The sequence below is a fragment of the Ostreococcus lucimarinus genome, chromosome 6 (assembly GCF_000092065.1).
Source record: "Ostreococcus lucimarinus CCE9901 chromosome 6, complete sequence".
Classification (NCBI taxonomy): domain Eukaryota; kingdom Viridiplantae; phylum Chlorophyta; class Mamiellophyceae; order Mamiellales; family Bathycoccaceae; genus Ostreococcus; species Ostreococcus sp. 'lucimarinus'.
The window spans coordinates 699,389-722,369 of NC_009360.1; the positions used below are offsets into that span (position 1 = coordinate 699,389).

General features: G+C 62.7%; 16 protein-coding genes across 16 annotated transcripts; 7 read left to right on the plus strand and 9 right to left on the minus strand.

The window, feature by feature from the left end:
• Positions 1 to 136: 136 nt before the first annotated feature.
• On the minus strand, positions 137 to 1,687 carry OSTLU_41444 (predicted protein; the record flags this gene model as incomplete). The annotated part of the gene is made up of 2 exons (XM_001418514.1): positions 137 to 672; positions 1,288 to 1,687. The coding sequence occupies 2 exons, from the start codon at positions 1,685 to 1,687 to the stop codon at positions 137 to 139; spliced, it is 936 nt and encodes a 311-aa protein (XP_001418551.1).
• Positions 1,688 to 1,844: 157 nt separating this feature from the next.
• Positions 1,845 to 3,458, minus strand: OSTLU_32338 (predicted protein). Its single transcript, XM_001418515.1, has one exon. It carries the CDS (start codon positions 3,260 to 3,262, stop codon positions 1,871 to 1,873), a length of 1,392 nt encoding a protein of 463 aa, XP_001418552.1. The 5' UTR covers positions 3,263 to 3,458; the 3' UTR covers positions 1,845 to 1,870.
• A 141-nt stretch (positions 3,459 to 3,599) lies between these two features.
• Positions 3,600 to 4,964, plus strand: OSTLU_15908 (predicted protein; the record flags this gene model as incomplete). The annotated part of the gene is made up of 1 exon (XM_001418271.1): positions 3,600 to 4,964. The coding sequence occupies one exon, from the start codon at positions 3,600 to 3,602 to the stop codon at positions 4,962 to 4,964; it is 1,365 nt and encodes a 454-aa protein (XP_001418308.1).
• A 266-nt stretch (positions 4,965 to 5,230) lies between these two features.
• On the minus strand, positions 5,231 to 6,106 carry OSTLU_4131 (BASS family transporter: sodium ion/bile acid; the record flags this gene model as incomplete). The annotated part of the gene is made up of 1 exon (XM_001418516.1): positions 5,231 to 6,106. A coding segment is annotated over one exon (876 nt), but the record flags the coding sequence as incomplete, so codon positions are not given.
• An 853-nt stretch (positions 6,107 to 6,959) lies between these two features.
• On the plus strand, positions 6,960 to 7,343 carry OSTLU_32341 (predicted protein; the record flags this gene model as incomplete). Its single annotated transcript, XM_001418272.1, has 1 exon — positions 6,960 to 7,343. One exon carries the CDS (start codon positions 6,960 to 6,962, stop codon positions 7,341 to 7,343), a length of 384 nt encoding a protein of 127 aa, XP_001418309.1.
• Positions 7,344 to 8,443: 1,100 nt separating this feature from the next.
• On the minus strand, positions 8,444 to 8,989 carry OSTLU_40815 (predicted protein; the record flags this gene model as incomplete). Its single annotated transcript, XM_001418517.1, has 1 exon — positions 8,444 to 8,989. A coding segment is annotated over one exon (546 nt), but the record flags the coding sequence as incomplete, so codon positions are not given.
• Positions 8,990 to 9,121: 132 nt separating this feature from the next.
• OSTLU_32343 (predicted protein) lies at positions 9,122 to 10,515 on the plus strand. The gene has a single exon (XM_001418273.1). The coding sequence runs from the start codon at positions 9,232 to 9,234 to the stop codon at positions 10,507 to 10,509; it is 1,278 nt and encodes a 425-aa protein (XP_001418310.1). The 5' UTR covers positions 9,122 to 9,231; the 3' UTR covers positions 10,510 to 10,515.
• A 259-nt stretch (positions 10,516 to 10,774) lies between these two features.
• On the plus strand, positions 10,775 to 11,566 carry OSTLU_6420 (predicted protein; the record flags this gene model as incomplete). The annotated part of the gene is made up of 1 exon (XM_001418274.1): positions 10,775 to 11,566. A coding segment is annotated over one exon (792 nt), but the record flags the coding sequence as incomplete, so codon positions are not given.
• Positions 11,567 to 11,640: 74 nt separating this feature from the next.
• OSTLU_32345 (predicted protein) lies at positions 11,641 to 13,095 on the minus strand (the record flags this gene model as incomplete). The annotated part of the gene is made up of 1 exon (XM_001418518.1): positions 11,641 to 13,095. One exon carries the CDS (start codon positions 13,093 to 13,095, stop codon positions 11,641 to 11,643), a length of 1,455 nt encoding a protein of 484 aa, XP_001418555.1.
• A 563-nt stretch (positions 13,096 to 13,658) lies between these two features.
• Positions 13,659 to 15,363, plus strand: GSC2 (gamma-glutamate cysteine synthase; the record flags this gene model as incomplete). Its single annotated transcript, XM_001418275.1, has 2 exons — positions 13,659 to 13,846; positions 14,097 to 15,363. 2 exons carry the CDS (start codon positions 13,659 to 13,661, stop codon positions 15,361 to 15,363), a joined length of 1,455 nt encoding a protein of 484 aa, XP_001418312.1.
• A 42-nt stretch (positions 15,364 to 15,405) lies between these two features.
• Positions 15,406 to 16,053, minus strand: OSTLU_40916 (predicted protein; the record flags this gene model as incomplete). The annotated part of the gene is made up of 1 exon (XM_001418519.1): positions 15,406 to 16,053. One exon carries the CDS (start codon positions 16,051 to 16,053, stop codon positions 15,406 to 15,408), a length of 648 nt encoding a protein of 215 aa, XP_001418556.1.
• Positions 16,054 to 16,401: 348 nt separating this feature from the next.
• On the minus strand, positions 16,402 to 16,782 carry OSTLU_41236 (predicted protein; the record flags this gene model as incomplete). The annotated part of the gene is made up of 1 exon (XM_001418520.1): positions 16,402 to 16,782. One exon carries the CDS (start codon positions 16,780 to 16,782, stop codon positions 16,402 to 16,404), a length of 381 nt encoding a protein of 126 aa, XP_001418557.1.
• Positions 16,783 to 17,214: 432 nt separating this feature from the next.
• OSTLU_49818 (predicted protein) lies at positions 17,215 to 18,804 on the plus strand (the record flags this gene model as incomplete). The annotated part of the gene is made up of 1 exon (XM_001418276.1): positions 17,215 to 18,804. The coding sequence occupies one exon, from the start codon at positions 17,215 to 17,217 to the stop codon at positions 18,790 to 18,792; it is 1,578 nt and encodes a 525-aa protein (XP_001418313.1). The 3' UTR covers positions 18,793 to 18,804.
• A 142-nt stretch (positions 18,805 to 18,946) lies between these two features.
• On the minus strand, positions 18,947 to 20,891 carry OSTLU_15917 (predicted protein; the record flags this gene model as incomplete). The annotated part of the gene is made up of 2 exons (XM_001418521.1): positions 18,947 to 19,017; positions 19,076 to 20,891. The coding sequence occupies 2 exons, from the start codon at positions 20,889 to 20,891 to the stop codon at positions 18,947 to 18,949; spliced, it is 1,887 nt and encodes a 628-aa protein (XP_001418558.1).
• Positions 20,892 to 21,035: 144 nt separating this feature from the next.
• On the plus strand, positions 21,036 to 21,746 carry OSTLU_32351 (predicted protein; the record flags this gene model as incomplete). The annotated part of the gene is made up of 1 exon (XM_001418277.1): positions 21,036 to 21,746. One exon carries the CDS (start codon positions 21,036 to 21,038, stop codon positions 21,744 to 21,746), a length of 711 nt encoding a protein of 236 aa, XP_001418314.1.
• Positions 21,747 to 21,777: 31 nt separating this feature from the next.
• Positions 21,778 to 22,942, minus strand: OSTLU_94585 (predicted protein; the record flags this gene model as incomplete). Its single annotated transcript, XM_001418522.1, has 2 exons — positions 21,778 to 22,785; positions 22,886 to 22,942. The coding sequence occupies 2 exons, from the start codon at positions 22,940 to 22,942 to the stop codon at positions 21,778 to 21,780; spliced, it is 1,065 nt and encodes a 354-aa protein (XP_001418559.1).
• Positions 22,943 to 22,981: the final 39 nt, after the last annotated feature.

Genomic DNA, 22,981 nt, shown 5'->3' on the forward strand with positions numbered 1-22,981 from the left:
GCGCGACATCGCGCGCGACGCGCGCGAGGGGCGATGTGTGGCGCCCAGCGCCAGCTGGGATGGATTCAAACGCGAGCGGGACGACGAGCGGGACGCGGGTGGTGATGCTTGTATATTGTATCGTCGCGAGGCTAAGCTACTTTCGACGCCTGTTCGTGGCGACGTGACGACGTTCGTTCGGGTTGCGACGGACGTCGCCGCCGCCGATTTCGTACGCCGTCTTCTGACTGGCGAAGTGCTTGGCGTCGGCGTACGATTCCTCGTTGTACTCGGCGGCGAAGACGTCTTCGCCTACTTGTTTCTTAGTCAGCCGCACGCTCATGAGTTGGTCTTCGCGTAAGATTATTTTCTTTGCGTTGCGACCACCCTTGGGCGCGGGCAAGGTGTACTTGCTGCCGCGTAAAACAAACTTTTTACGAACGCCGAATTGTTCGACGCCGTCGCGAGTGACGGTGTGCTCGACTTTTTGCAACGTTTGATTGCCGCACTTGGGACAAAACATACGAGTGAGATTGCGGGTGATTTCGTTGCACGCGTGGCAGCGAAGAACCCATCGCCGTAGGTGCTCGATGCGCATGCCGTCGGGCGCGACGAGTTTAAGGCCCATCTGCAGAATGACGTTTTGCATGGCGTAATCAGCCGTTACGGAGGAGACGCACGATTCGAGTTCGACTTCCTCGTCGTCGTCGCTACGAGTGGACGCGTCGTCGTCCTCTTCCTCCTCCACATTCGCCTCGATTTCACCACGAGAGGTGAAGAAGTCCGTCGCTCGTTTGCTTTGCTCTTCGAGTTCCTCGGGCGTGGCTCCCTCAACTTCCGCGTTCGCCGTCGCTCGACGTTCGGCTTCCTCCGCCGCTAAACGCGCGCGCTCCTCTCGCTTTTGGCGACGCACGCGCGTCGTTCGACAAATGACCGGCGCCCATTCGTCGGTATCGCCCTCGACGTCCTTAACTATATGTTCCTGCGCCACCAACGCCTCCGCAGCCTTCTCCTTCAACGCTCGCACGCGTTCCTCCTCGGCGGCGCGTCGTTCCCTCGCCACCGCCGTCTCCGCCTCGCGCTCCTTTCGCAATTCCTCCTCCGCCGCCTGCTCGATCGAAACCTTGGCCATCTTTTCCCGCATCTCGCGTTCGGCTTCCTCCTGGAGCTTATTCATATCGTCCAACTCCGCCCAATCGTCCGCGTTCGGCACGTAATCCCATCCCGGCTGCTTCTCGAACCGATTCGTCTTTTTAGCGTGCGTCCTCGGCGGCGCCGGCTCCGTCCTCAAATGTTCCACCCCGTGACATCTTCCCTCCAAGTCATACGCCAGCGCGATGAGCTTCATGTCTACCCTCGACAGCGCGTGCACGTCTCCGGTCTTACTCGCGAACCGTTTCACCGCTTCGATCGCTTCTTCGCTCGGTTCGGCGACTTCGAGCGCGCCCGCGCTCGCCGCCACCGCGTCTCGTCCCTTGGCGTCCCGAATCTCATCCAGCACCTCCGCGATCGTCACGCACAGCACGTTCGGGTCGGTCAGCGCGTAGCCCTTGAACACGGCGTTGGCGTCGACGACCGCCTTCAGCGTCGCGGCGTCGCGCAGTTTGCTCTCGAGCGTCGCCTCAGCCGCCGCCGCCGCGGACGCTTCGGCGGCGTCGACCGGCGCCGGTGCGGGATCGTCGCGCACGATTTTGGACCACGCGGACATGGCGTCGACGCGGCGTCGACGCGCGCGACGTCGAGCCGCGCGCGATGGGCGAAGGACGCGCGAGGCGAAGTGGCGTCGGCCGGGCGAGGGAGGCGCGCGGGACGCGCGAACGCGGGACGAGCGACGGTGAAAGCGTCGGAGGTTTGGATTACAAAACGAAAGACGCGTGATGGTAATGTGCTATTATTCGCTGAGCTCGGTGCCGGCCTGAATGGACCCCCAGCCGATCAAGCGCCAATGCTTCTCGACGCGACGACTCAACGCGACTTTTTCGCCAACCTTGGTGCACACGGGCGACGTGAGCTGAAGCTTGGCGAGATCCGACTTGACGGCGACGACGCGCGCGCCGGTGCACATGGAACCTATGTTCAACATCAAAACTTCGCTCTTGGCGAGCTTCGATACCTTCCCTTGGCGCTCGCTGCCTTGGGTGCGAACGCCGAGGAGACGACGGAGGAGGAAAAAGTTGACTTCGAGTTCGGTGAAAACCTCGGGGAGCTTGCCGACTTCGCCGAGCACTTGACCGACGAGGCGATCGGCGCGCGTGAGCGTCGGGTCGCACGTCGTACCGACGCCGATTAAACCACCCGGGACGGCGTACTGAAGCAGGTTTTGCTCCGCAAACAGCGAAACGATGCGAGTCATGATGGGCTTGCACTGAATTTTCCCATCCGCGTCCTTGGTGACGATGCCGGGGCGAACCTCGATGTCTTGACCAACCTTCAACACGCCTTGGAGAATCGATCCACCGGCGACGCCGCCTTGAATTTCTTCAACCTCTGCGCCGGGTTTGTTCACGTCGAACGATCGAATGACGATCATGTTCGGCGGGGAGATGAAATTCCTCTCCGGCACCGGAATCTTTTTGATGATGTACTCGCACACGACGTCGATGTTGTACTTTAACTGCGCCGAGATCGGAATCACGGGCGCACCATCCGCGATCGTGCCTTGAATGAATTTGCAGATCGTATCGTACTGGTTCGCCGCCGCGTTCTCTTGCACCAAATCAATCTTATTTTGCAAAATGATGATGTGCTTCAGTCGCATAATCTCCACCGCCGCCAAGTGCTCGCTCGTCTGCGGCTGCGGACACGTCTCGTTCCCGGCGATCAACAACAACGCCCCATCCATCACGGCCGCCCCGTTCAACATGGTCGCCATCAAAATATCGTGTCCAGGGCAATCCACAAACGACACGTGTCGCACCAACTGCATCTTTTTATCCTCGAATCCCTTCACCTCGCACGCCGGCGCGTCCTCCTTCGTCGACGAGTACGCTCGATAGCAATCCGGTCTCGGGCATTTCTCATCCTCGCACTTGTATATCTTCGCGTTCGCGTATCCTAGCTTAATCGTAATGTTTCTCTCCAGCTCATTCTTAAACCGCACCGTCTGCACGCCGGAGATCGCCTTCACCACCGTCGATTTCCCGTGCGCGACGTGTCCGATGGTGCCGATGTTGATGGTGGCTTGCCTCGAGATCACCTCCGGCGACAGCGGCGTCAGCGACCCGACGTCCAGCGTCGCCAGGTCTTGCACGCTCAATCCATCGTCACCGCACGCGTACACCATCGCGCTTTCGAGCGCTTCAGCGCGCGCTCGCGCGTCCTCGCGCGTCGACCGATCGGAAACCCTCGCGTCGCCCCGCGCGCGTCCTTCGCCGCGCCTCGCGTCGCTCTTCGCGCGTCGCCGAGACGACCCGCGCGCTGCACCGCGTCCGTCTCGCGTCGGCGGTCGCGTCCGTCGCGCGTCGTCGAGCGCGTCGCGGTGTGCGCGCGACGCGCGACGACGACGACGCGCGGCGTCAAAACGAACCGCGCGATCGACGCGACGCGGCGAGCGTCGACGCGCGCGCGCTCGAGCGCGACGGCCGACGCGGCGACGCGCGCGTCCGACGCGCCGCGCGCGAATGCCGGCGAAACGCGCGCGCGAGGCGGCGTCGCGAGGCGATGCGGCGTCGAACGACGACGCGAATCTCGCGCGGGCGATCGCCGGCGCGCGCGCGGCGTCGCTCGCGCGACGGGAAACGACGTGGACGGACGAACGATGCGACGGCGCGGCGGCGCCGGGCGCGAGGCGCACGGAGATCAACTTTCCGGGGTCGAGGGAGGAGTACGAGGAATTGCTGCTGACGCTCGGCGACGGCGACGCGGCGAGACGCGCGGCGAATGTCGAGAAAAAATTGCGCGCGCGCGAGGGCGAAGCGGGAGAGGACGACGCGGACGACGCGTGGACGGTGGCGGCGGTGATCGTGCCGGAGAATGGGCGCGCGGGCGAGGAGGGGGGGGGGGAGGGCGCGGCGCGCGACGGGAGGTGGGTGCAGTCGCACGACGCGGAGAGCGACGCGTTTTATTATTTTCACTCGGTGACGCACGAGACGACGTGGGAACGGCCGAGTGGGGTGGAGATCGTGCCGGACGAGACGGCGGCGGCGAAGATGGCGGCGGAGGCGAAGGCGAAGGAGACGAAGGCGAAGGAGGCGCGAGAACGCGCGTTCGCGGAAGCGCGCGCGGACGCCGACGTCACGACCGACGCGTTGGACGCGTTGAAGAAGCACACGTCCGTGGACGTCGCGCGCGTCAAGTTGCCGGGACTGAAGAGTTGGTATTACGAAGATGATTCGGGGAATTGGCAGGGGCCGTTCGCCGCGACCGAGTTGATGGCGTGGCGAGCGATGCTTCCCATGGAGCTTCGTCTCTTCGAGCACGGTGACGAAGAGGCCGAGACGACGCTCGCGAATGTGCTCGGTGACGCGCCCCTGCTCGCGCAGTGCGCCGCGCTCGGGGTTGTTTTACCCCCGCGGTCGACGGCGGCGCACGCCCAAGCCGCGCTTCGCGAGGCCAAGGGCTCGGCGGCGCTTCCAGAGGACGAAGCAGAAGAGGAGCCTCGAGCGCGAAACGATTGGGAACGGGCCGTCATGGAAGGCTTACCTCCCGAGCGAGCGATCATGAGCGGCGCCGATCCCGCCGAAGTGGCGCGAAAAGTGATCGAAAAACGCGCCGCCGATTTGGAAGCGTCGTACGCTTCCACGGGCGTGTACAACACCATGCTGCATAGAATTACAGACGCATCGACGATTGCGAAATCGACGTCGGTTTATAGCGACATAGGATTAGACAATTACGTGGACACGACCACGCTCGACGCGGCGCTGCACGAGATGAAGAATCGCAAGCACGTCAAGTTGACCCCAAAGCAAATCGCGCGACTCAAGGAGCGCAAACGCAAGCTCAAAGACAAGTTCAACAACGAATGGTTGCGAAGAGACGATTGAGCGAGCGCTTCGGTGTGGCGAATTAGATATGGATGTGGCGAATTAGATAGTTAAGATAGAAGAAGCCAGCTTACAAATGTCGTAGCGTTACACAGTTTGCAATATTGATTGTTCGCTAAAGATTGAAAAATGCGAAGTCGCTCGAATCAGATGTTGCTCAACCCGGTCGCCGCTCTAAACGCGTCGTTATACGCGGTGTAATTGGGATCATTTCGCCATACTTCGTTCTTACTTTGTTTGCGTTCTTCTTTCGTGTTGTCTCGGTGCCTCCAAAACGCAGCGAGCATGCTGCCGAGGACGGAGTGCACCGTCGCGGAAATCGCGCACGGCACCGCGACCAACGGATCGGCAAAGTGTGCGGAGGCGAGAACGACGCCGAGCGCCGAGTTTTGCATGCCAACTTCGATGCTCATCGTTCGCGAGGTCTTACTCGAGAATCCAGCGGAGCGGGACAGGAAGTATCCCAAACCGAACCCGAGCGTATGCAGCAAGGCGACGGCGGCGATGAGCGTCGGTCCCGCGGCGAGAATCTGAGTCGACGTGCGACCGATGATGGACGCGCAAATCAGCGCCACCGTGAGAACCGCAGTGATCGGCGCGAATGGCTCGAGCGTCTCGCTGAACTTGGGCGCGTACTTCTTCAACACCAAACCAGCGACGACTGGAAGCAACACGACTTTGCACGTGCTGACGAATAACCCGCCGCCGTCGACGGGGATCATCGTTCCCGCGAGATGCTGCGTCAACGTCGGCGTCATCACCGTCGCCATGAACGTGCTCACCGTGGTCAACACCACGCTCAGCGGCACGCTCGCACCGGCCAGAAACGTCACGACGTTCGACGCCGTCCCTCCCGGACAGCACCCGACCAAAATCAACCCCGCCGCGAGCGATTGATTCGCCAGAAACATTTTCCCGACCAAAAACGCCAGCGTCGGCATCACCGTGTACTGCAGCGCGACGCCCATCCCAATCTTCCACGGCTGCCCGAACACCGCGCGGAAATCGCTCAAATCGAGCGTGATCCCCATCCCCAGCATCGTCCCCGCGAGCGCGTACGTCACCGCGTCGCCTCGAAACCAGCTCACCGTTCCCGGCGCGCACATCCCCGCCAGCGCCCCGAGCGCGACGAACACCGGGAAATACCCCGTCGCCGTCGCGCACGCGTCGATCGCGCGCTCGCGCGTCGTCTTCGGCGTGTCCACGAAGAACCCGCTCTCCCTATCGCTCTCGTGCGTCGCCCGCGTCTTCGCGCGCGCGCCTCGCGCGCGCGCCTCGCGATCGCGCGCGTCGTCGCGCGTCGTCGCCGCCGCGCTCTCGATCGCGCGCGCGCGTCGATCCGCGCGCGTCGCGACGCGCGCGCGCGTCGCGCATCGCGCCGTCGCCGATTCGCGTCCCGTCGAATTCCGACGCGCGCGCGCGTCCGCGCGCCATCGCGCGCCGCGCGCGACGGCGCGCGTCGTCGTCAGCATCGCGCGCGCGCGTTCGCGTCTCGAGCGCGCGCGCGCGGCGACGTCTCGCGCGCGGTGGAGTGATGCTGACGCGGCATCACACCGCGACGCCATGGCGTCGAGCGACGACGACGCGCTCGAGCGCGCGACGCGCGCGCGCGAGGACGACATCGCGCGCGTGCTCGGGACGAACCGACAGGCGCGACGCGACGCGCGCGCGCGGCTGGACGCGGACGAGGCGCTCGCGCGAAGATTACAGCGCGAGGAGGACGAGGCGTACGCGGAAGAAGCGGCGCGGCGCGACGTCCGAGCCGCGCAGGCGGGCACGAATCCGTTCGCGGGATTCATGGAGGACGTTCTGGGCGCGGTGCGCGGCGCGGTGGACGGCGAGGTCGAGAGGGGGACGGGGAGACGCGCGCGGGCGGGCGACGGCGACGCGAGGCGAGACGACGCGCGCGGCGACGACGGCGACGGACGAGGGCGATTCACGCTCGAAATCCCGATCGGGAGCGGTGGGGAGACGCTCAGGATCGATCCCGCGGCGATGTTCGGGGACGAGGACGCGGGCGGGGGGGTCGCAGGGTTCGGCGGTTTCGACGGGTTCGACGACGCGTTTCGGAGGTTGGGCGCGCCGGGGAGCATCTTGGACATGTTGAACGCGATGCAAGGGATGAATTGGGGCGGGCGCGGGGGAGGGGGTGGAATGCGCGAAAACGAGCGCGCGGCGATGCCGACGGAGACGTACGCGCGAGGCGCCGATGAAAACGAGAACGAAACGTGCAGCGTGTGCCTTTCGCAAATGGAAACCGGCGAGGAGGCGAAGAGGCTCGGGTGTAAGCACGTGTATCATCCCGCGTGCATCGATCGATGGCTCGAACGAAGTAGGTTGTGTCCGGTGTGCAAACGAGACGTTTGTGCCGCGAGGTAGGTTAGCAAAGCTGCTTATGCGTCGTTTAATTCAAATTACAATGCAGTCGCGCGCGCGTCTTCTACGGTCTTCTATCGGCGCGCCGCCATCCAATCGGGCACGAATGCGCGCCGTTTCTTGGTCGATCTCGCGTTATCGTCGTCGGTCGACGCGATCGTCGCCTTTTTCCTCGGCAAAGGCGCGGTGATGATGTCGAACGCGCGCTGACACCGCGCGTCCCAGTCTTGTCGAATCTTCGCTTCGCGCTCGAGCCACGTCATCTTCTTCGGCGGTTCGAAGACGACGCCGTTCTCCGCCGCGGCTAAACGCACGCTCGGTTTGTCGGGTACCTTGGGAGGCTTGATCGTGACGTCTTCCACGTTCACGCGCGATTTCAACACCCCGTGTTCGTCCTTGACTTTGCTCCAAAAGTCCGTGAGCGCTCTGCCGCCGAGTTCGTCGAGCGGGATCGGCGCGTCGGCGTCGCGCGGATAGAACCCTTCGGAGAACTCGCCCGTGCACAAATGCCCGAAATGAATCAAAGGATCGTGAACTTCTTCGGCGTCGCCATTTACGCGCGTGTTACCCATGACGCACCCGGGGCGCACGGCGCGCACGAACGCTTCGAGCTCGTTGTACGGCGCGTGCAGAGAGTACGCCACCGAGACGATGCGCCCCGCGGCGGCGTTCTCATCGATCGGCACGTCCATGCCGTGCGCGTTGGCGCCGTCGTCGTCGACACGCCCCGTTCCAGTCGCAGTGCCACTTCTATCGCGCACCGCGCTCCATCCGGTGGGCAAAATCGCGAGCGGCGGCGCGTCCTCGTGCCGCAGTCCCGCGGCGAGCGAGCGCAGCGTCGACGGCCGAACGTGCTGTTTCGGTACGCATCGTATGTTTGTGCGCGCGCGCGCGTCCAAAGCCTCGTTCGCCGATCGCGTGATCAAAAGCGCCTTTTCGCACGCCCTCGTGCCGTGCATGAAACGCGCGTACGACGACACCAAATACCTATTGTCCGCCAACTCCACCGGACACCCCACGGCTTCGCTCACCGCGCACGCCAAATCCTCCTTCCCGAGCGAATCCACGCCTAATACGATCGGCCGATCCATGTTCGCCTCGCACAGCGCGATCACCTCCGCCGTCGCGCTTCCGCGATCGGGAAACACGCACGTCGGATGCGCGTACGTGTTATCCAGGTACAACGCGTCGATCGGCGCCCGCGTCACGCATCTCGGCAGCGCCGCCCTCGTCCCGAAATCTTCCCGTCTAAAATCTCCCGTGTGCAGCACGCGTCCGCGCGGTCCATCGATCAGCACCATCGCGCTCCCCGGGCAGTGTCCCGCGTCGATCAGCGTCACCGTGACCGTCGTGTTCGCCGTCAATCGTATCGCCGTCGGTTCGCCGACTTCGAGCGCGCGCGCGTGTCGCCCCAGCGTCGGCCATCGCCTCACCAGCACCTCTCGCGTGATCTCCGTGCAGAAGATCTTCCCCCCCGCGCGCGCCGGCGACCATCCTCGGCGTCCCAATCCGACGACGTGATCCGCGTGCGCGTGCGTGCAAAAGTGCGCGCGCACGTTCGTCGCGCTCGTCGGTGCCCAGAAATCGATCGTCACGCTCGCGTCGCGCGACACCGCGATCGGAAGCGCGCGCAGGCCCGCGGTGGCCATCCCGAGACGCCGAGACGTCGTCCCGCGCGCGGGTCGTCGCGGCGCGCGCGGTCGGCGACGCGACGCGACGCGCGACGCGTTTTACCGTCGCGACGCGCCGAACGGTCAACGACGATCTGACGCCACTCGACGCCGCGCGTCGGTGAAGCGCGCCCGTCGTCGACGCGCGCGCGACGCGCGCGCGGGAGACGCGAAACGAACGACGCGCGCGAGGCGATCGCGCGCGCGGCGAACGACGCGCGATGGACCTGGACGCCGCGTTCGATGACGATCAAACGCGCGCGCTCGCGGAGCTCGAAAACGCGCCGCTCGACGACGTCCTGGCGCGGGCGCGCATGCTCGAGCACGAGCTCCGCGTGCTGCGCGATGAGAGCAATCGCCTGAACCTGGAGTGCCAGGGCGAGCGAGAGCGGGTGAAGGACAACGAGGAGAAGATCAAGCTGAATAAGCAGCTGCCGTACTTGGTGGGGAACGTGGTGGAACTCTTGGACTTGGCGCCGGAGGAAGAGGAGCTGGAGGATCAAGCGACGGCGGACGTGGACGCGCAGCGACGAGGGAAGGCGGTGGTGCTGAAGACGACGACGAGGCAGACGATATTCTTGCCCGTGGTCGGGTTGGTGGACGCGGAGACGCTGAAACCGGGGGACTTGGTGGGGGTGAATAAGGATTCGTATTTGATTTTGGACACGCTTCCGGCGGAGTACGATTCGCGAGTGAAGGCGATGGAGGTGGACGAGAAGCCGACGGATGATTACACCGACATAGGGGGGCTTGAGAAACAAATTCGGGAGATGCGGGAAGCCATCGTGTTGCCGATGACGCACGCGGCCAAGTTCGCGAAACTCGGTATTCGACCGCCGAAAGGGGTGCTTTTGTACGGACCGCCCGGGACGGGAAAGACGTTGATCGCGCGAGCGTGCGCGGCGCAGACGAACGCGGCGTATCTCAAGCTCGCGGGGCCGCTGTTGGTGCAAATGTTCATCGGCGACGGCGCAAAGTTGGTGCGAGACGCGTTCGCGTTGGCCAAGGAAAAGTCGCCAGCCATCATCTTCATCGATGAGATCGACGCCATCGGGACCAAGCGTTTCGATTCCGACACCAACGGTGATCGCGAAGTCCAGCGCACGATGTTAGAGCTCCTTAATCAGCTCGATGGGTTCTCGAGCGACGATAGAATCAAAATCATCGCCGCCACGAACCGAGCCGATATTCTCGATCCCGCGCTCATGCGCTCCGGTCGACTCGACCGTAAGATCGAGTTCCCTCATCCGAACGAAGATGCTCGAGCGCAAATCATGAAGATCCACTCCCGCAAGATGAACGTTAACCCCGAGGTGAACTTTGACGAGCTCGCTCGCGGCACCGAAGATTTCAACGGCGCCCAGCTCAAAGCCGTGTGCGTCGAAGCCGGCATGCTCGCCCTCCGTCGCGACGGCACGGAGATCACGCACGAAGATTTTAACGAGGGTATCATCCAAGTTCAGGCTAAGAAGAAGGCTGACTTGTTTTACTACGCCTAGTTAGCGCCCCGTTTGAGTTGTAGTTTCGACGCCAGATTTTAGTACACCCTAAACCTGTTAGACGCTAGGGTTGACGTTGTATTTGACCCTACCTCTCGGCGCCACATCTCGACGCGCCCGTCGCGGACGACGCGCGATCGCCATGGTGCGCAAGCCGCGATGGGAAGAGATCGACGCCGACGCGTCCACGGCGTCCGTGAACGCCTCGCACGCGGGCTCGAGCGACGTCGACGGCGCGATCGAAGGCGTCAAGTCGATCTCGATCGGCGGCGCCTCCGCGACCGCGGCCGGCGAGTTACCGCCGAGCGAAAAGCACGGCCCGGACGCGGAGGGCGTGTGGACGTCCATCACGTATCAACTCAACGAGGCGGGGATGCGGACGAGGACGGTGAAAAAGTACAAGGAGCACGAGGTGACGAAGAAGGTGACGCCGGGGATGTTGGAGCGAAAAACCTGGGAAAAATTCGGCGACGCGAAGCGGTATAAACCGGGAGATGAGAGCATGACGGCGGTGTCGTTAGAAGAGATATTTTTGGAGAAGACTCGCGCGCAGCCGAAGAGTGAGCTTGAGAAGGCTGAGGATCCGCTTGCGGCGATGGCGAGCGCGCAGACGTCGCTGTTGGTGTGCCGAACGTGCGGAAAGAAGGGCGACCACTGGACTTCGAAGTGTCCGTATAAGGATTTAGCCAACGATGGGAGTAAACCGCCGGATGAGGAAGGCGGACTTGGGGCGAGAAAGCCCGGGGGGTACGTGCCGCCGTCGATGCGCGCAGGCGCGTCCGGGGCTGGGGCGTCGATGGATCGACGTCGGGACGAAAACTCTATTCGCGTGTCCAACTTGTCGGAGGATACGCGCGAGCAAGATTTGCAAGAGTTGTTCCGACCGTTCGGCCCTGTTACGCGCATTTACGTCGCCATCAACCGCGAGACTGGCGAGGCGCGTGGTTTTGCGTTCGTTAATATGGTAAGCAAAGAAGACGGCGAACGCGCCATCGCCAAGCTCGACGGCTACGGTTACGACAACCTCATTCTTCGCGTTGAATGGGCGGCGCCGCGCGAGGAGCGCCCGAGATAGTAGTTGATGATTAAGACGAAAATACGTTACATGCGTACTATGACACTTTAAGAGTCTCACTCGCGCTTTGTCTTCGACGCGTCGGCGAGCGCGACTTCGTGCGCGTTAAATTTAGCGAACAATATGTACCCGATCGCGATGCCGGCGATCACGCCGAGAGCGAACGGTTTATCTCTGCGCGCGACTCGCCCGATAGCTGCGTCTTCCATCGCGGCGCACGACTGCGCGCACGACACCGGACCAGGGGGGTGGTAATCTGGACACGCCTTTGGCGCTCCGCGCTTGCCGCCTCCCGCGCCCAAAATCGCGCTCTCGGTGCACAAATTCCTCAGCCTCTGCAACGGTTCGGCGCCGAGCACGCGACTCACGTCGTCGATGGTTTTATCTGCGGTCATTCCAGCGAGTTCGGAGATGCTCACAGCGCTCGCCAACTGCTCTGCGGATTCCGGCGTGGCGCCGAGAATGGCCACCGCGGAGATGGTCCGATCGAGGGCGGGGACGATGTGCTCAACCTTCGCTTCGGTAGCTATGATGTCTTCGCGGAGCACGCGAAGGCGCGGTCCGTGCGCTTCGCACTTCACGAGCGCTTCCGAATGAGCCCTCTGCGCGTCGTTCAATCGCGTCGTGCACTGCTCGCGAAGCTGCTCCATCATGGCGACCTGCTTCTTTTCGTGCGCGACGCGCTTGCGCGTAATCTCCGCTTTATGTCTCGCCATTTCTTTTCGCCGCTTATCGTCGTCCTTTTGCGCCTTCTTCTTGTCTTTTCGAGCCTCTCTGGAGTTGGGCTTTTGAGTCGACGTTTCGCTCGGCTTGGCGCCAAACTTCTTGGCGAACTCTGCTTCGAGCGCGGTAACCTCGCGCGCCATCGCCTCTCGCGCGAGTTTAGCGTCCACTTGCATCGCCTCGCAAATTTCCTTGGACGTTTCCCACTGCTCGCCCAACGTCGACGCGATCTCGCACTCGTTCTGCAGTTCGGCGTGCTTGGCCGCGTGCTCGAATCGCTGCTCGACGACGCTCCCGCACAACTTGTTCATCCTCAAATCGCAAAGCGACGCCAACGCGTGATCGTACGACGCCGCGCGAGACGCCCGTCGTCCCTTCCCACCTCCCAGCGGCACCACGCGCGCCTCCCGCGCGAACGCCGCGTCGCCCCAGTTCGCCGCCCGACGCAGCGTCGCCGCCGCGTCTCGCGCCGCCGCGCACAAAAACCTCCGCCCCGCCGGCAGCCTCGCGCACGCCTCCGCCGCGTTCTTCGCCCGCAGCTCCTCCTCGATCACGACGTAATTCAACCTCTCGCAGATCGCCAGCGGCGCGAGCGGGCACGGACCCGCCGGCAATCCTCGCGCGCCGCGTCCCGCCGCGCGCGCCTCCCTCCCCCCGCCCGCCGACGGCGCGCCGCCGTCCGTCGCCGTCGCGCGTCCCCACGTCGCACCGTCGCGCGCGAGCGCCGTCCCGCGTCCGCGCCCGCCCGCCGTCGCCGTCGCGATCGTCGTCATCACCGCGAGCGTCATCGCCCATCGCGCGTCGCGCGCGCGCGCGCGTCTTCGACGATTCCGCGACGCCCGCGCGACGTCGTCCGTCGATCGCGCGTCCTGCATCGCCGTCGTCGCGCGACACGCCCGTCGTCGGCGTCTCGCGTCGGAATCGCGCGTCGATCCGCGGTCCCGGAATCGCAACGGCATCGCGATGCCGCGGTCGCGCGCGCGGGCGCGATCGCGCGTCGTCTACGCGCCGAATGTCCGAACAAAACCCAAAAAGTATAAATGTATAAATCTTCGTCGAACGCGACCGTTCCCAGAGATGCATAGACCAATTCCCGTGGGACGCGTTTTTTTCTCCGAACGGCGAGTCATGACTCAAGATGGGGGACTCGGAAGGTGAAAAACGTCGCACCTGGGGTGCACGGCCGAAATTTGAAACAAAAAAGGGACGGTTTTCACGTCTCCATCGACGGCGACGTTCGCGTCGACGCGCGCGAGGTCACGGGCGCGCGACGTCGACGCGTTCGGGTTTCTTCGCGCCGCGTCGCGCGTCGACGCGCGCGCGCCATCGCGCGACGCGCGCGACGACGGCGATGACGGCGACGACGGCGCGCGGCGACGCGCTCCGCGTCGGCACCGCGACGCGGCGCGGGAGACGCGCGACGCGACGCGCGACGACGACGACGATTCGCGCGGCGGCGACGGCGCCGGCGCGCGCGGTCACGCGCGAGGAGTGCGTGGCGTTCGTCAGGCGGGGGTGTAAACCGAGAGAGGCGTTCAGGTGCGGCGAGGAAAACGACGCGACACCGGGAGGCGCGCAAAGCGCGGAGGCGGGCGCGCGCGCGACGCGCGATGGGCGAACGGGGGATGACGCTTTATCCAGACGCGCGGGACGGCGCGGGACGGCGCGCGCGGATGGCGCCGAGGACGCGCGGGGGACGAGAAGGAGACGCGCGCGATGCGCGCGCGTTCGATATCGACGCGGGGGGGGGCGAGCGCGAGGACTGACGACGCGACGGACGACGACGCAGGATCGGGACGGAGCACGAAAAGTTTGGGTACGACGAGGCGACCAAGCGAAGGATGGATTATCCAGTCGTGCGGCACGTCCTGAGCTCGCTCGTCGAGCGACACGGGTGGACGCCGATAAACGAAGCGGATAACATCATCGGGTGCACGAAGGACAAGCAAAGCGTGACGCTCGAGCCGGGTGGACAGTTTGAACTCTCGGGCGCGCCGCTGGAGAACCTGACGCAGACGGACGAGGAGGTGCGATGGCACATCGAGACCGTGAACGCGCTGGCGCGGGAAAAGGGGCACAGATTCTTGGGAATCGGGTTTGACCCGAAGTGGTCGGTGGCCGAGGTGCCGATGATGCCGAAAGGGAGGTATAAGATTATGCGCGCGTACATGCCGAAGAAGGGCACTCGCGGACACGACATGATGTTTCGCACGTGCACGATTCAAGTCAACTTGGATTTCGAGAGCGAGCAAGACATGGTGCGCAAGTTCAGGACGTCCCTCGCGCTGCAACCTCTCGCGACGGCGATGTTCGCCAACTCCGCGTTCGTGGACGGCGCGGACACCGGGTATCAATCCATGCGCTCCGACGTGTGGCGGGACACGGACGACGATCGCACGGGCACGCTCGCGTGGGTTTTCGACGACGATTTCGGGTTTGAAAAGTACTGCGACTACGTCATGAACGTACCGATGTACTTTGTGTACAGAAACGGCACGTACGTGGACGTTTCGGGGGAATCCTGGCTCGATTTTATGGAGGGAAAGCTTCCTCAACTTCCGGGCGACAAGCCGACGATCGACGACTGGGAGCAACACCTCACGACTGTGTTTCCGGAGGTTCGTCTCAAGAAGTACATGGAGATGCGAGGTGCCGACGGTGGCTCTTACGAAGCCATCATGGCCCTTCCCGCGCTTTGGGTTGGATTGTTGTATTCCGACAAAGCCTTGGACGCGGCCGAGGCGATGGTGAGCGACTGGACGCAAGTCGAGCGCGACGCGCTTCGCGTCGACGTCACCAAGGATGGATTGTCGGCCAAGTTTAGAGGCGGCACGGCGAACGATATCGCCAAGAAAATGGTCGAACTTTCTGTACAGGGCCTGCAAGAGCGCGGTTTAGGCGAAGAAGTGTACTTGCGTTACTTGCAAGACATCGTCGACGACGGTAAGAGCGTCGCGGCGCGCATGTCCGAGATGAACGCGCGCGAGTGGAACGGTGATCTCGAAAAAGTTTACGAGTACGCCACCTTCCCAGACACGCTTCCGAAGATCGTTTGAGTTCTCGGACGACGGTAAAATACACGATTCTTTGTAGTATAACTAAATGCTAGGTAACGGCGCACAGTCGGTTGGTTTATTCGTCGCCCCTTCGCGTACGATTTTACTCACGGCTCGGAACTGAGGGTGGTTCGCGTCACCCATCATTTCGAAAACCACGCTCTCCGTGCACGTCAAGATCGCCCCAGCCCGCTCCATCCGTCGCAACGCCACCGCGCGGTCCTCCAATCGAATGCTCGACACCGCGTCCACGCACACGTAAACGACGCCGTTGGGCTCGTTCGCCAATAAATCGAGCACCGTTTGCACCACGCAAACGTGCGCCTCGAGTCCCACGACGACGTGACGAACAGGCGCCTCGTCGAGTGAATTCCGTCCAACGAATGCCTTACCGACATCGTACATGCTGAACGCCGTCTTGGACACGCGGTGACGCCTCGCGCCCGCGACGGCTCGGGCCGCGTCCCGCACCGACGCCACCGTCGGCCCGAGCTTCTCCGGCACTTGTTCAGTCATGATGACTCTCGTTCCCCATCCACTTTGCATGGCGTCGATCGCGCGCAACATCGTCGACGTGTTGTGCGCGACGTGATCGAATCCGGCGACGGCGCTCGAAAACTTTTCTTGAATATCGCACACCCACACGTGCAACCTCGGACTCGCGGGATCGATTTTGTCCGCGCGATTCATGGCTTCCGCGCGCGTCCCGGAGAGCGCTCTGGCGACTTTCGCGCCGCGTCGACGCGCGGAGACGGTCGCGGGAACGCGAGACGCGAGCGCGCGCGCGAGCGTCGGGAGCATGCGCGAGAGGCGAACTCTGAGGCGACGGGAGCGCGCGCGTTCGCGTACATCCTAGATCCGTTATATTGAAAATACGGGTGCGTAGGGGCGTTTATTTGCTCTAGAAGCTTATTTCGCTAGGTTTATATCGGTACAAGGACGCCGAGACGCCGACGCGAACGCGCCGCTCGTCGTAGAGCGACGGAGTCGACGCGATTCGCGCGCGCTCGTCTCGAGCCCACCGGACGACCGCAGTTATTAGATGAGCAACTTTTCGATGGCATCCTTCAAGTTTTGAATCTGCTGCTTCAACTGCGACCCCTCGTTCGTGGTCACCGAGCAAGAAATCACCGGTCTCGACACCCCGCACGCGCGTCCGAGCGCCTGCTTGCTCGGCACGAAGACGTACGGCACGTTTTTATCCTCCGCCAACAGCGGCAGGTGCAGCAGAATCTCCAACGGCTCCGTGTCCGCCGCCAGCACGACGAACTCCGATATCCCTCGGTTCAGCGTCTTCGTCGCCTCGTTCGCGCCCTTCTTCAGCTGCTTGTAATTGCTCGCCTGTTGCACGATGTCCAGAATGGTGATCGTCAATTGCGCGTCCGCGAGCGGATACGCCTTCGGGTTACCCTCAGCCATGACGCGTTTCGATGCGGCAACCTGTTCACCCGCGCGATTCGCCACCGCGCGCGCGTCGTCCGTCAGTCTCGCGCGTCGTCGTCGCCCTTCGCGTGCCATCCCTAGTCGTTCGCGCATTCGTCCGATCGCGTCTTTCGCGTCTTTCGCCTCCTCCCGTCGTCGCGTCGTCGTCGTCGCGCGCCGTCGTCGCCTTCGCTCTCTCCGCGTCGTCGTCGTCGTCGTCGCTCGCGCACCTCGTTCGGCTTCACTGCTCGACGACGTCCGTCGCGAGCTCGGCAGTGCGGCGCCGTCGCGCGCGCGCCGCCGGTCGATTCGTGTGCGCGACGCAGGAGGGAGTTTATTAACGAACCCATCGACGCACGAATTCGTCGCGCGTCCGTGTCGTCGCGCGAGATCGCGACGCGGATCGCGGGCGACGCTTCGCGCGGCCGAATGGCGGCGCGAACGGCGCGCGGTCGAACCGCGGCGTCGCGCGGCGCGCTCGACGCGCGCGGGCGACGCGAACGGGCGAGAGGCGCGACGAAAAGCGCACCGGGACTAGGACGGGGACGGGGACGCGAGCGACGCGCGGCGACGACGGACGACGACACGATCGTCGGCGTCGCGACGGCGGTCGTGGGCGCGGTGGGAGGCGTGGCGATCGTGCGGCTGAGCGGATCGGACGCGCGGGCGATCGGGGGGCGGGTGTTTCGACGCGCGGGCGGAGCGACGCGGGCGAGCGCGAGCGCGAACGCGGCGAACGCGTTCGACGAGAGTCATAAGGCGACGTACGGGGTCGTCGTGGACGGTGATGGGGAGATAATCGATGAGGTGATCGCGTTGGCGTTCATAGCGCCGCGGAGTTACACGGCGGAGGACGTGGTGGAGTTGCACTGTCACGGCGGCGCGGTGTGCGTGCAACGCGCGATGGCGCGGTGTTTGGACGAGGGCGCGCGGTTGGCGAGGAATGGGGAGTTTACGTTGCGAGCGTTTTTGAATGGGCGGTTGGATTTGACGCAGGCGGAGGCGGTTCACGCGCTGGTGAGCGCGAAGACGACGGCGGCGGCGGATAGCGCGTTGGCGGCGATGCGAGGCGGGTTGACGACGCCCGTGAGCGAGGCGAGACGCGCGTGCGTAGATTTATTAGCCGAGCTCGAGGCGAGATTGGACTTTGACGACGAAATGGTGCCTTTGGACGTGCGGGCGATCGAAGCCAAAGCCGCGGGCGCGCGAGAGACGATTCGAAAGGTGCTGACGACGGCCAAACGCGGCGCGCTCCTGGAGACGGGCGTCACCGTGGCCATCGTCGGGCGCCCAAATGTGGGCAAGTCGCGCTTATTGAACGCGCTCACTCGAAGTGAACGCTCGATCGTGACCTCGCGCGAAGGCACGACTCGAGATGTCGTCGAGGCGTCGGTGAACATTGGTGGACTTCCCGCCACGCTCTTGGACACGGCGGGCATACGAAGCGAAACCGACGACGAAGTCGAGAAAATCGGCGTGGAACGTTCTCGCGCCGCCGCCGCGGGCGCTGACATCGTCGTGCTCGTCGTCGACGCCGAGCGCGGATGGGTGAGTGAGGACAGCGCTATTTGGCAGAGTGAAATCGCGAATAACGCCCGCGCGCGCGGTTCATCCGTGCTCGTGGTGAACAAGACGGACATCGCCGACGCGTCGAACGCGACGCCGCCGCCGGAAGTTCTCGAAAGCTTCAGCACCGTCGTTCACGTGAGCGCGGCGACGGGCGACAATTTAGAACATTTAGAGCACGCCATCGTGCGCACGGTGAGCGGCGGTGAAGTCGACGCCGAGGGTGGCGCGTGGGCCGCCAATCAACGTCAGGCCGAGGCGCTGCAAAACGCGTTGGATTCGCTCGATCGTCTTCGCGACACCATCGCCGCCGACATGCCGCTCGACTTTTGGACCATAGATCTGCGCGAGGCCGCGTTCGCGCTCGGTAGCGTCACGGGCGACGACGTCACCGAGGACGTGCTCGATACGATATTCGAAAGGTTTTGCATAGGAAAGTAGCGATTTATTGAATAAGTACGCGGGGAAATACTTACAGACTAACTGTTTAATCGCCGCGCGCGTTCTGCTAAAGGAATCTGTGATATCGTATCGCTTTCATCGAAATCGAGACGACGTGCACGCGTGGGTGATGGAAGGGGAACGTCGTCGCCCCTCAGGGATGCTCGTCGAGCCGAGCCTGATCGCGGCTCTTGCACGCCTGCGATCGTTGTTGAGGGACTGCACCTCGGGATGGTGGACTTAATCACGTCTTGCATATCCGCACAGACGCGTAGACCTTTACCACACGATTGGCACCTCCAAGTTCTGTCATTTTGTTTAAGCGCCAGGTCATGAACTTCGAGCGTGTGCTCTGGCGGAAATGGTGCTCTACTACGAATCAACGTTTCAAGTATCTTCCCTTGCTGGTCATTGCGATAGTTCGCCGAGTTGTAGTTCCACCAGCCTCGAGGCGCATCTGGTGTAGTTTGACTCGTTCCGTCGTAGAAACTCTTCGCTACGGGAGACGTTCTCACTGCTTGCTGGTTGAATCCTGTCATCTTCAATCCGGAGAGACTACGGAGGCGAGACAACGCCACGTAGGCTTGTCCCGCGGCGAAGAAGTTTGAACAATCTACATATGCCTCGTCGAGTGACATGCCTTGGGACTTGTGAGCCGTTACCCCCCAAGCAAGCGCGAGAGGAATCTGCTTTCGTATGTTTGAGCCGAGCCCAGCTGTTTCAAACTCGAAATCGTACGGAAGTATTGGTATGGCCTTCTCGTGAAAGTTGTTGAAAAAGACGTACGGAACAGCGATCTTGTCGTCTCGTTTCAATTGTCCTTCTAACCACTCGACTTGATCATCGAGAGCCTTTATTCCGTGCTCTAAACTCTCGGATGGGATGTCGCACGCCTTTTCCATGTTCGCCTTCATCTTTCTTATTTCGTCAAGACATATGACTGCTGACTCCATTCGCGCGATGAAACCACGCGCTCCGTTCACCAGCCGCTTCCGCGTGACGATACCATCGACAACGAGGCATACGTCCAAATTCTTCAGCATCATTACTTTTGCTCCCGTTTTCAACTCCAATTTTTGAGCGATACGGCACTTCTTCTTGGCGCTCAGGGATACCCATAAACGATGAAGCTCGCTCATGCGCCTGGCTCTCTCTTGCTCGTTATCAATATCGGGTACCTGGACTCTATCAACAGCAGTGAACGTATAACACTTAGATTGTAGAGTCATCAATGCCTTTTTGTTCACGCTCTCGGCTTTGTCGTTTGTGCCTACTATCCTCAGCGCCGAGGCTCCGACTTGCACCTCGCGCTCATTCTGCGTGTACAGCGCTTGGAATTCCTCCACCGCGCCTGGTTCGCCGGTGCGAATGTTTTTTAATGCATTGACAAATGCCATATCACCCTGCTGTCGATACACAGTCTCGAGGTACACAGTTTTGATGTTCGATTCTCGCCAAGTCCACGACTCAAACATCCACCCGCGATTCAGAAACAGCGCCGGACAGAACCCTCGCCCAGTCGCCATTCGCTCATCCGTATTATCCACCGGACCGAGTTGCAAAAAGTCACCGAAAAGTATCATTTGGATCCCACCACAGGGACGAGGATCGCTTCGAATTCGCTTCAAATGGTAGCTGAGTCTATCGAAAAGCTCGCCGCTGAGCATCGAGACTTCGTCGACGAGCAAGGCGTCGCATTCGCGCACCCGCTGCTTCGTCAAATCGCTAGCAAATCCAAACCCATCGACGGTCTTCGATAATCCCAAGCCACAGAACGCGAACAGCGTCGTCCCATTCACGGCCTCTGCCGCTATCGCCGTCGACGCCGTCGTCGCCGTCATTTTCCCCGCGCGCTTCAAACTCGTACGAATCGCCCGCAGCACCTTCGACTTCCCCGTCCCGCCCACGCCCGACACGAACACGTTTTCCCCGCGCAACGCGAGTTCGACGCATCGTTTCTGCGCGTCATCCAGGTCTCGCAGCGCGTCGTCGTCCTCGATCGCGTCGTTCACGGGTATGGCTAAGATCGACAACTCGCGCACGATCGTTTCGATCTCTCGTTCGCCCGCGCCGATGATGGCGTCGCGCGCGTGCGCCATCGACGCCGACGACGACCCGTCGCCGTCGCGCGTCATCGAGACGCGCGCGCGTCGGGCGCGACCGCCTGTGCGGCGCGCACGCGTCGAGCGCGTGGTGCCGAGTTTCGAGATGCGGCCGCATCCCGCCGCGCGCGCGGCGCGCGCATGCCGCCGACGCTCTGGACGCACACCCTGTGCCCGTACGCGCATCGCGCGTCGCTCGCGCTGTGCGAAAAGGGCCTGCGACCGCGCGCGTTCGAGCGACACGTCGACCTGTCGGACAAGCCCAAAGATTTGTTTCGAGTGAACCCGCGCGGTTTAGTGCCCGCGCTCGAGTGCGAGGACGGTGAGATCGTCACGGAGAGCTCGAGGATCATCGTCGTCGTGGACGAGCGCTTCGGCGAGCGACGATCGCTGACGCGCGGGCCGAGGGATGAGATTTTGGAGTTTGCGCGCGACGCCGACGCGGCGGGCGGCGGCTTCGTGAGCTCGGGATTGAGCTTCGTCGGCGGTGGGTGGGGCATTCGTCGCGGCATGCCGCGTCAGGGGCAGATTGAAACGTTTCAGCGGAGCGTGCGCGCGCTCGACGATCGTCTACGGGGGAGCGAGGGAAATTATTTATTCGGCGCCGACGTGAGTCTCGCGGATATAAGCATTTGGCCGTTCGCCGAGCGGTTTCAGCTCGCGATGCGCGAGTTTCAAGGGTACGACATCGCGGAAGGCGCGGAGTACTTTGCCGCATGGCTCACGGCGATGTCTGCGCGGGACAGCGTGCGGTCGTTGCGGCCTGATGACGAGGCTTTGTTGCGGTCGTGGCGGCGCACGATGCGGCTTGATTACTTCGATTACGAAACCGCTTCTCGGGAGTCACCCTGATCGTTAGAATTGTTGTGCACATTAAAACACACTAGCTATTTGACGCCGATTTCGCCTTAAGCGTGGCCCATTGCAAGTGAAGCTGCTTTTGCAGCTCGGGGACGATGTCGACTCCGGTTTGGATGGCGCGCAAAATCACTGAAACGTTTGTCTTTTCGTCTTTCCGTAGCGCCTCTATATCTTCGCCGTACGCCTCGATGAACGCCTCACGATACATCTTTGCAAACTCTGTGGCGTCGTCGTCGTCGTCACCACCAGTCGCACCCGCGGTAGATTCCTGCTTCTCCAAGGCATCCATCGCCGCCTGCGCGCGCCCAAAGACCACGTTGTCGTGTTTGGCGATCGAGTCCCACATTCGACACTGAAAGTTTGCCGGATCCATGTGATCAACCATGACGTTCGACGACTTTCGCGCGCGTAAATCATCTTCTAAGGACAAGCTCGTCTCCAGCAACGTATCTCGCGCGCCCATGAGGGATAAATTCTTTCGCAGCGCCTTTTTAATAACCGCGCCGACGCGCATACTGAGTTCCTTGCACGCCTTTTCCATCACCTCTTCCTTCCCATCTTTCTCTAACTTCGCCCTCGAGCTCGCGCTTAAGCACTCCGTCGTCGTGTATCTATCAACAGCGGCTCTCAGAGCCTCTCTCGCGCGCCTGAACTCTTCGCTCGCGTCGTCCTCTCCGACCGTCGCTTCGTCTTCGCTCGCGTCCGACGACTCGTCCGCGCTCGACTCCTCCTCTTCGCTCGTCGTCCCCGCCGAAGCCGACCTCTCACGCGTCGACATGACCGTATCCATCGCTTCTTTTTCGTCGTCGTCGTCGTCATCGTCATCGTCGCTCGCGCTCGGCGTCTTCCTCCGCGCCTTTTTACTCTTCTCCTTTTTCTCCTTTTCCTTTTTGCTCTTCTTTTCCTTTTTCGCCTTTTTCGCCTTCGGTTCGCGCGACGGCAGCGCCTCGCTCGCGCGCTCGCGCGTGCGCGTCATCGCGATCGGCGTCGTCTCCTTCACCACGCCCTCGTCGCCCGTCTGTCGCGCCGCCTGCGTCGTCGTGAAGCAAAAAGTTGGTCAGAACGGCGGCTCGTCGGGACGCGTCGCCGGGCGCTCGTCAGCGTCGTCGCGCGCGCGCGAGCCGGCGCACCTGAAGCATGCGGGCGATCTCCGCTAAACCGCCCTGGTCTCGCAAGTTCTGCGCCATGGTCGAAGCGGACTGACGCGCGCGAAGTGCGGACGGCGG

Bases quoted from the DNA above. Each gene is read 5' to 3' on its own strand.
- OSTLU_32338 (XM_001418515.1), bottom strand. From the start codon at position 3,262: ATGGTGTACGCGTGCGGTGACGATGGATTGAGCGTGCAAGACCTGGCG.
- OSTLU_32343 (XM_001418273.1), top strand. From the start codon at position 9,232: ATGGACCTGGACGCCGCGTTCGATGACGATCAAACGCGCGCGCTCGCG.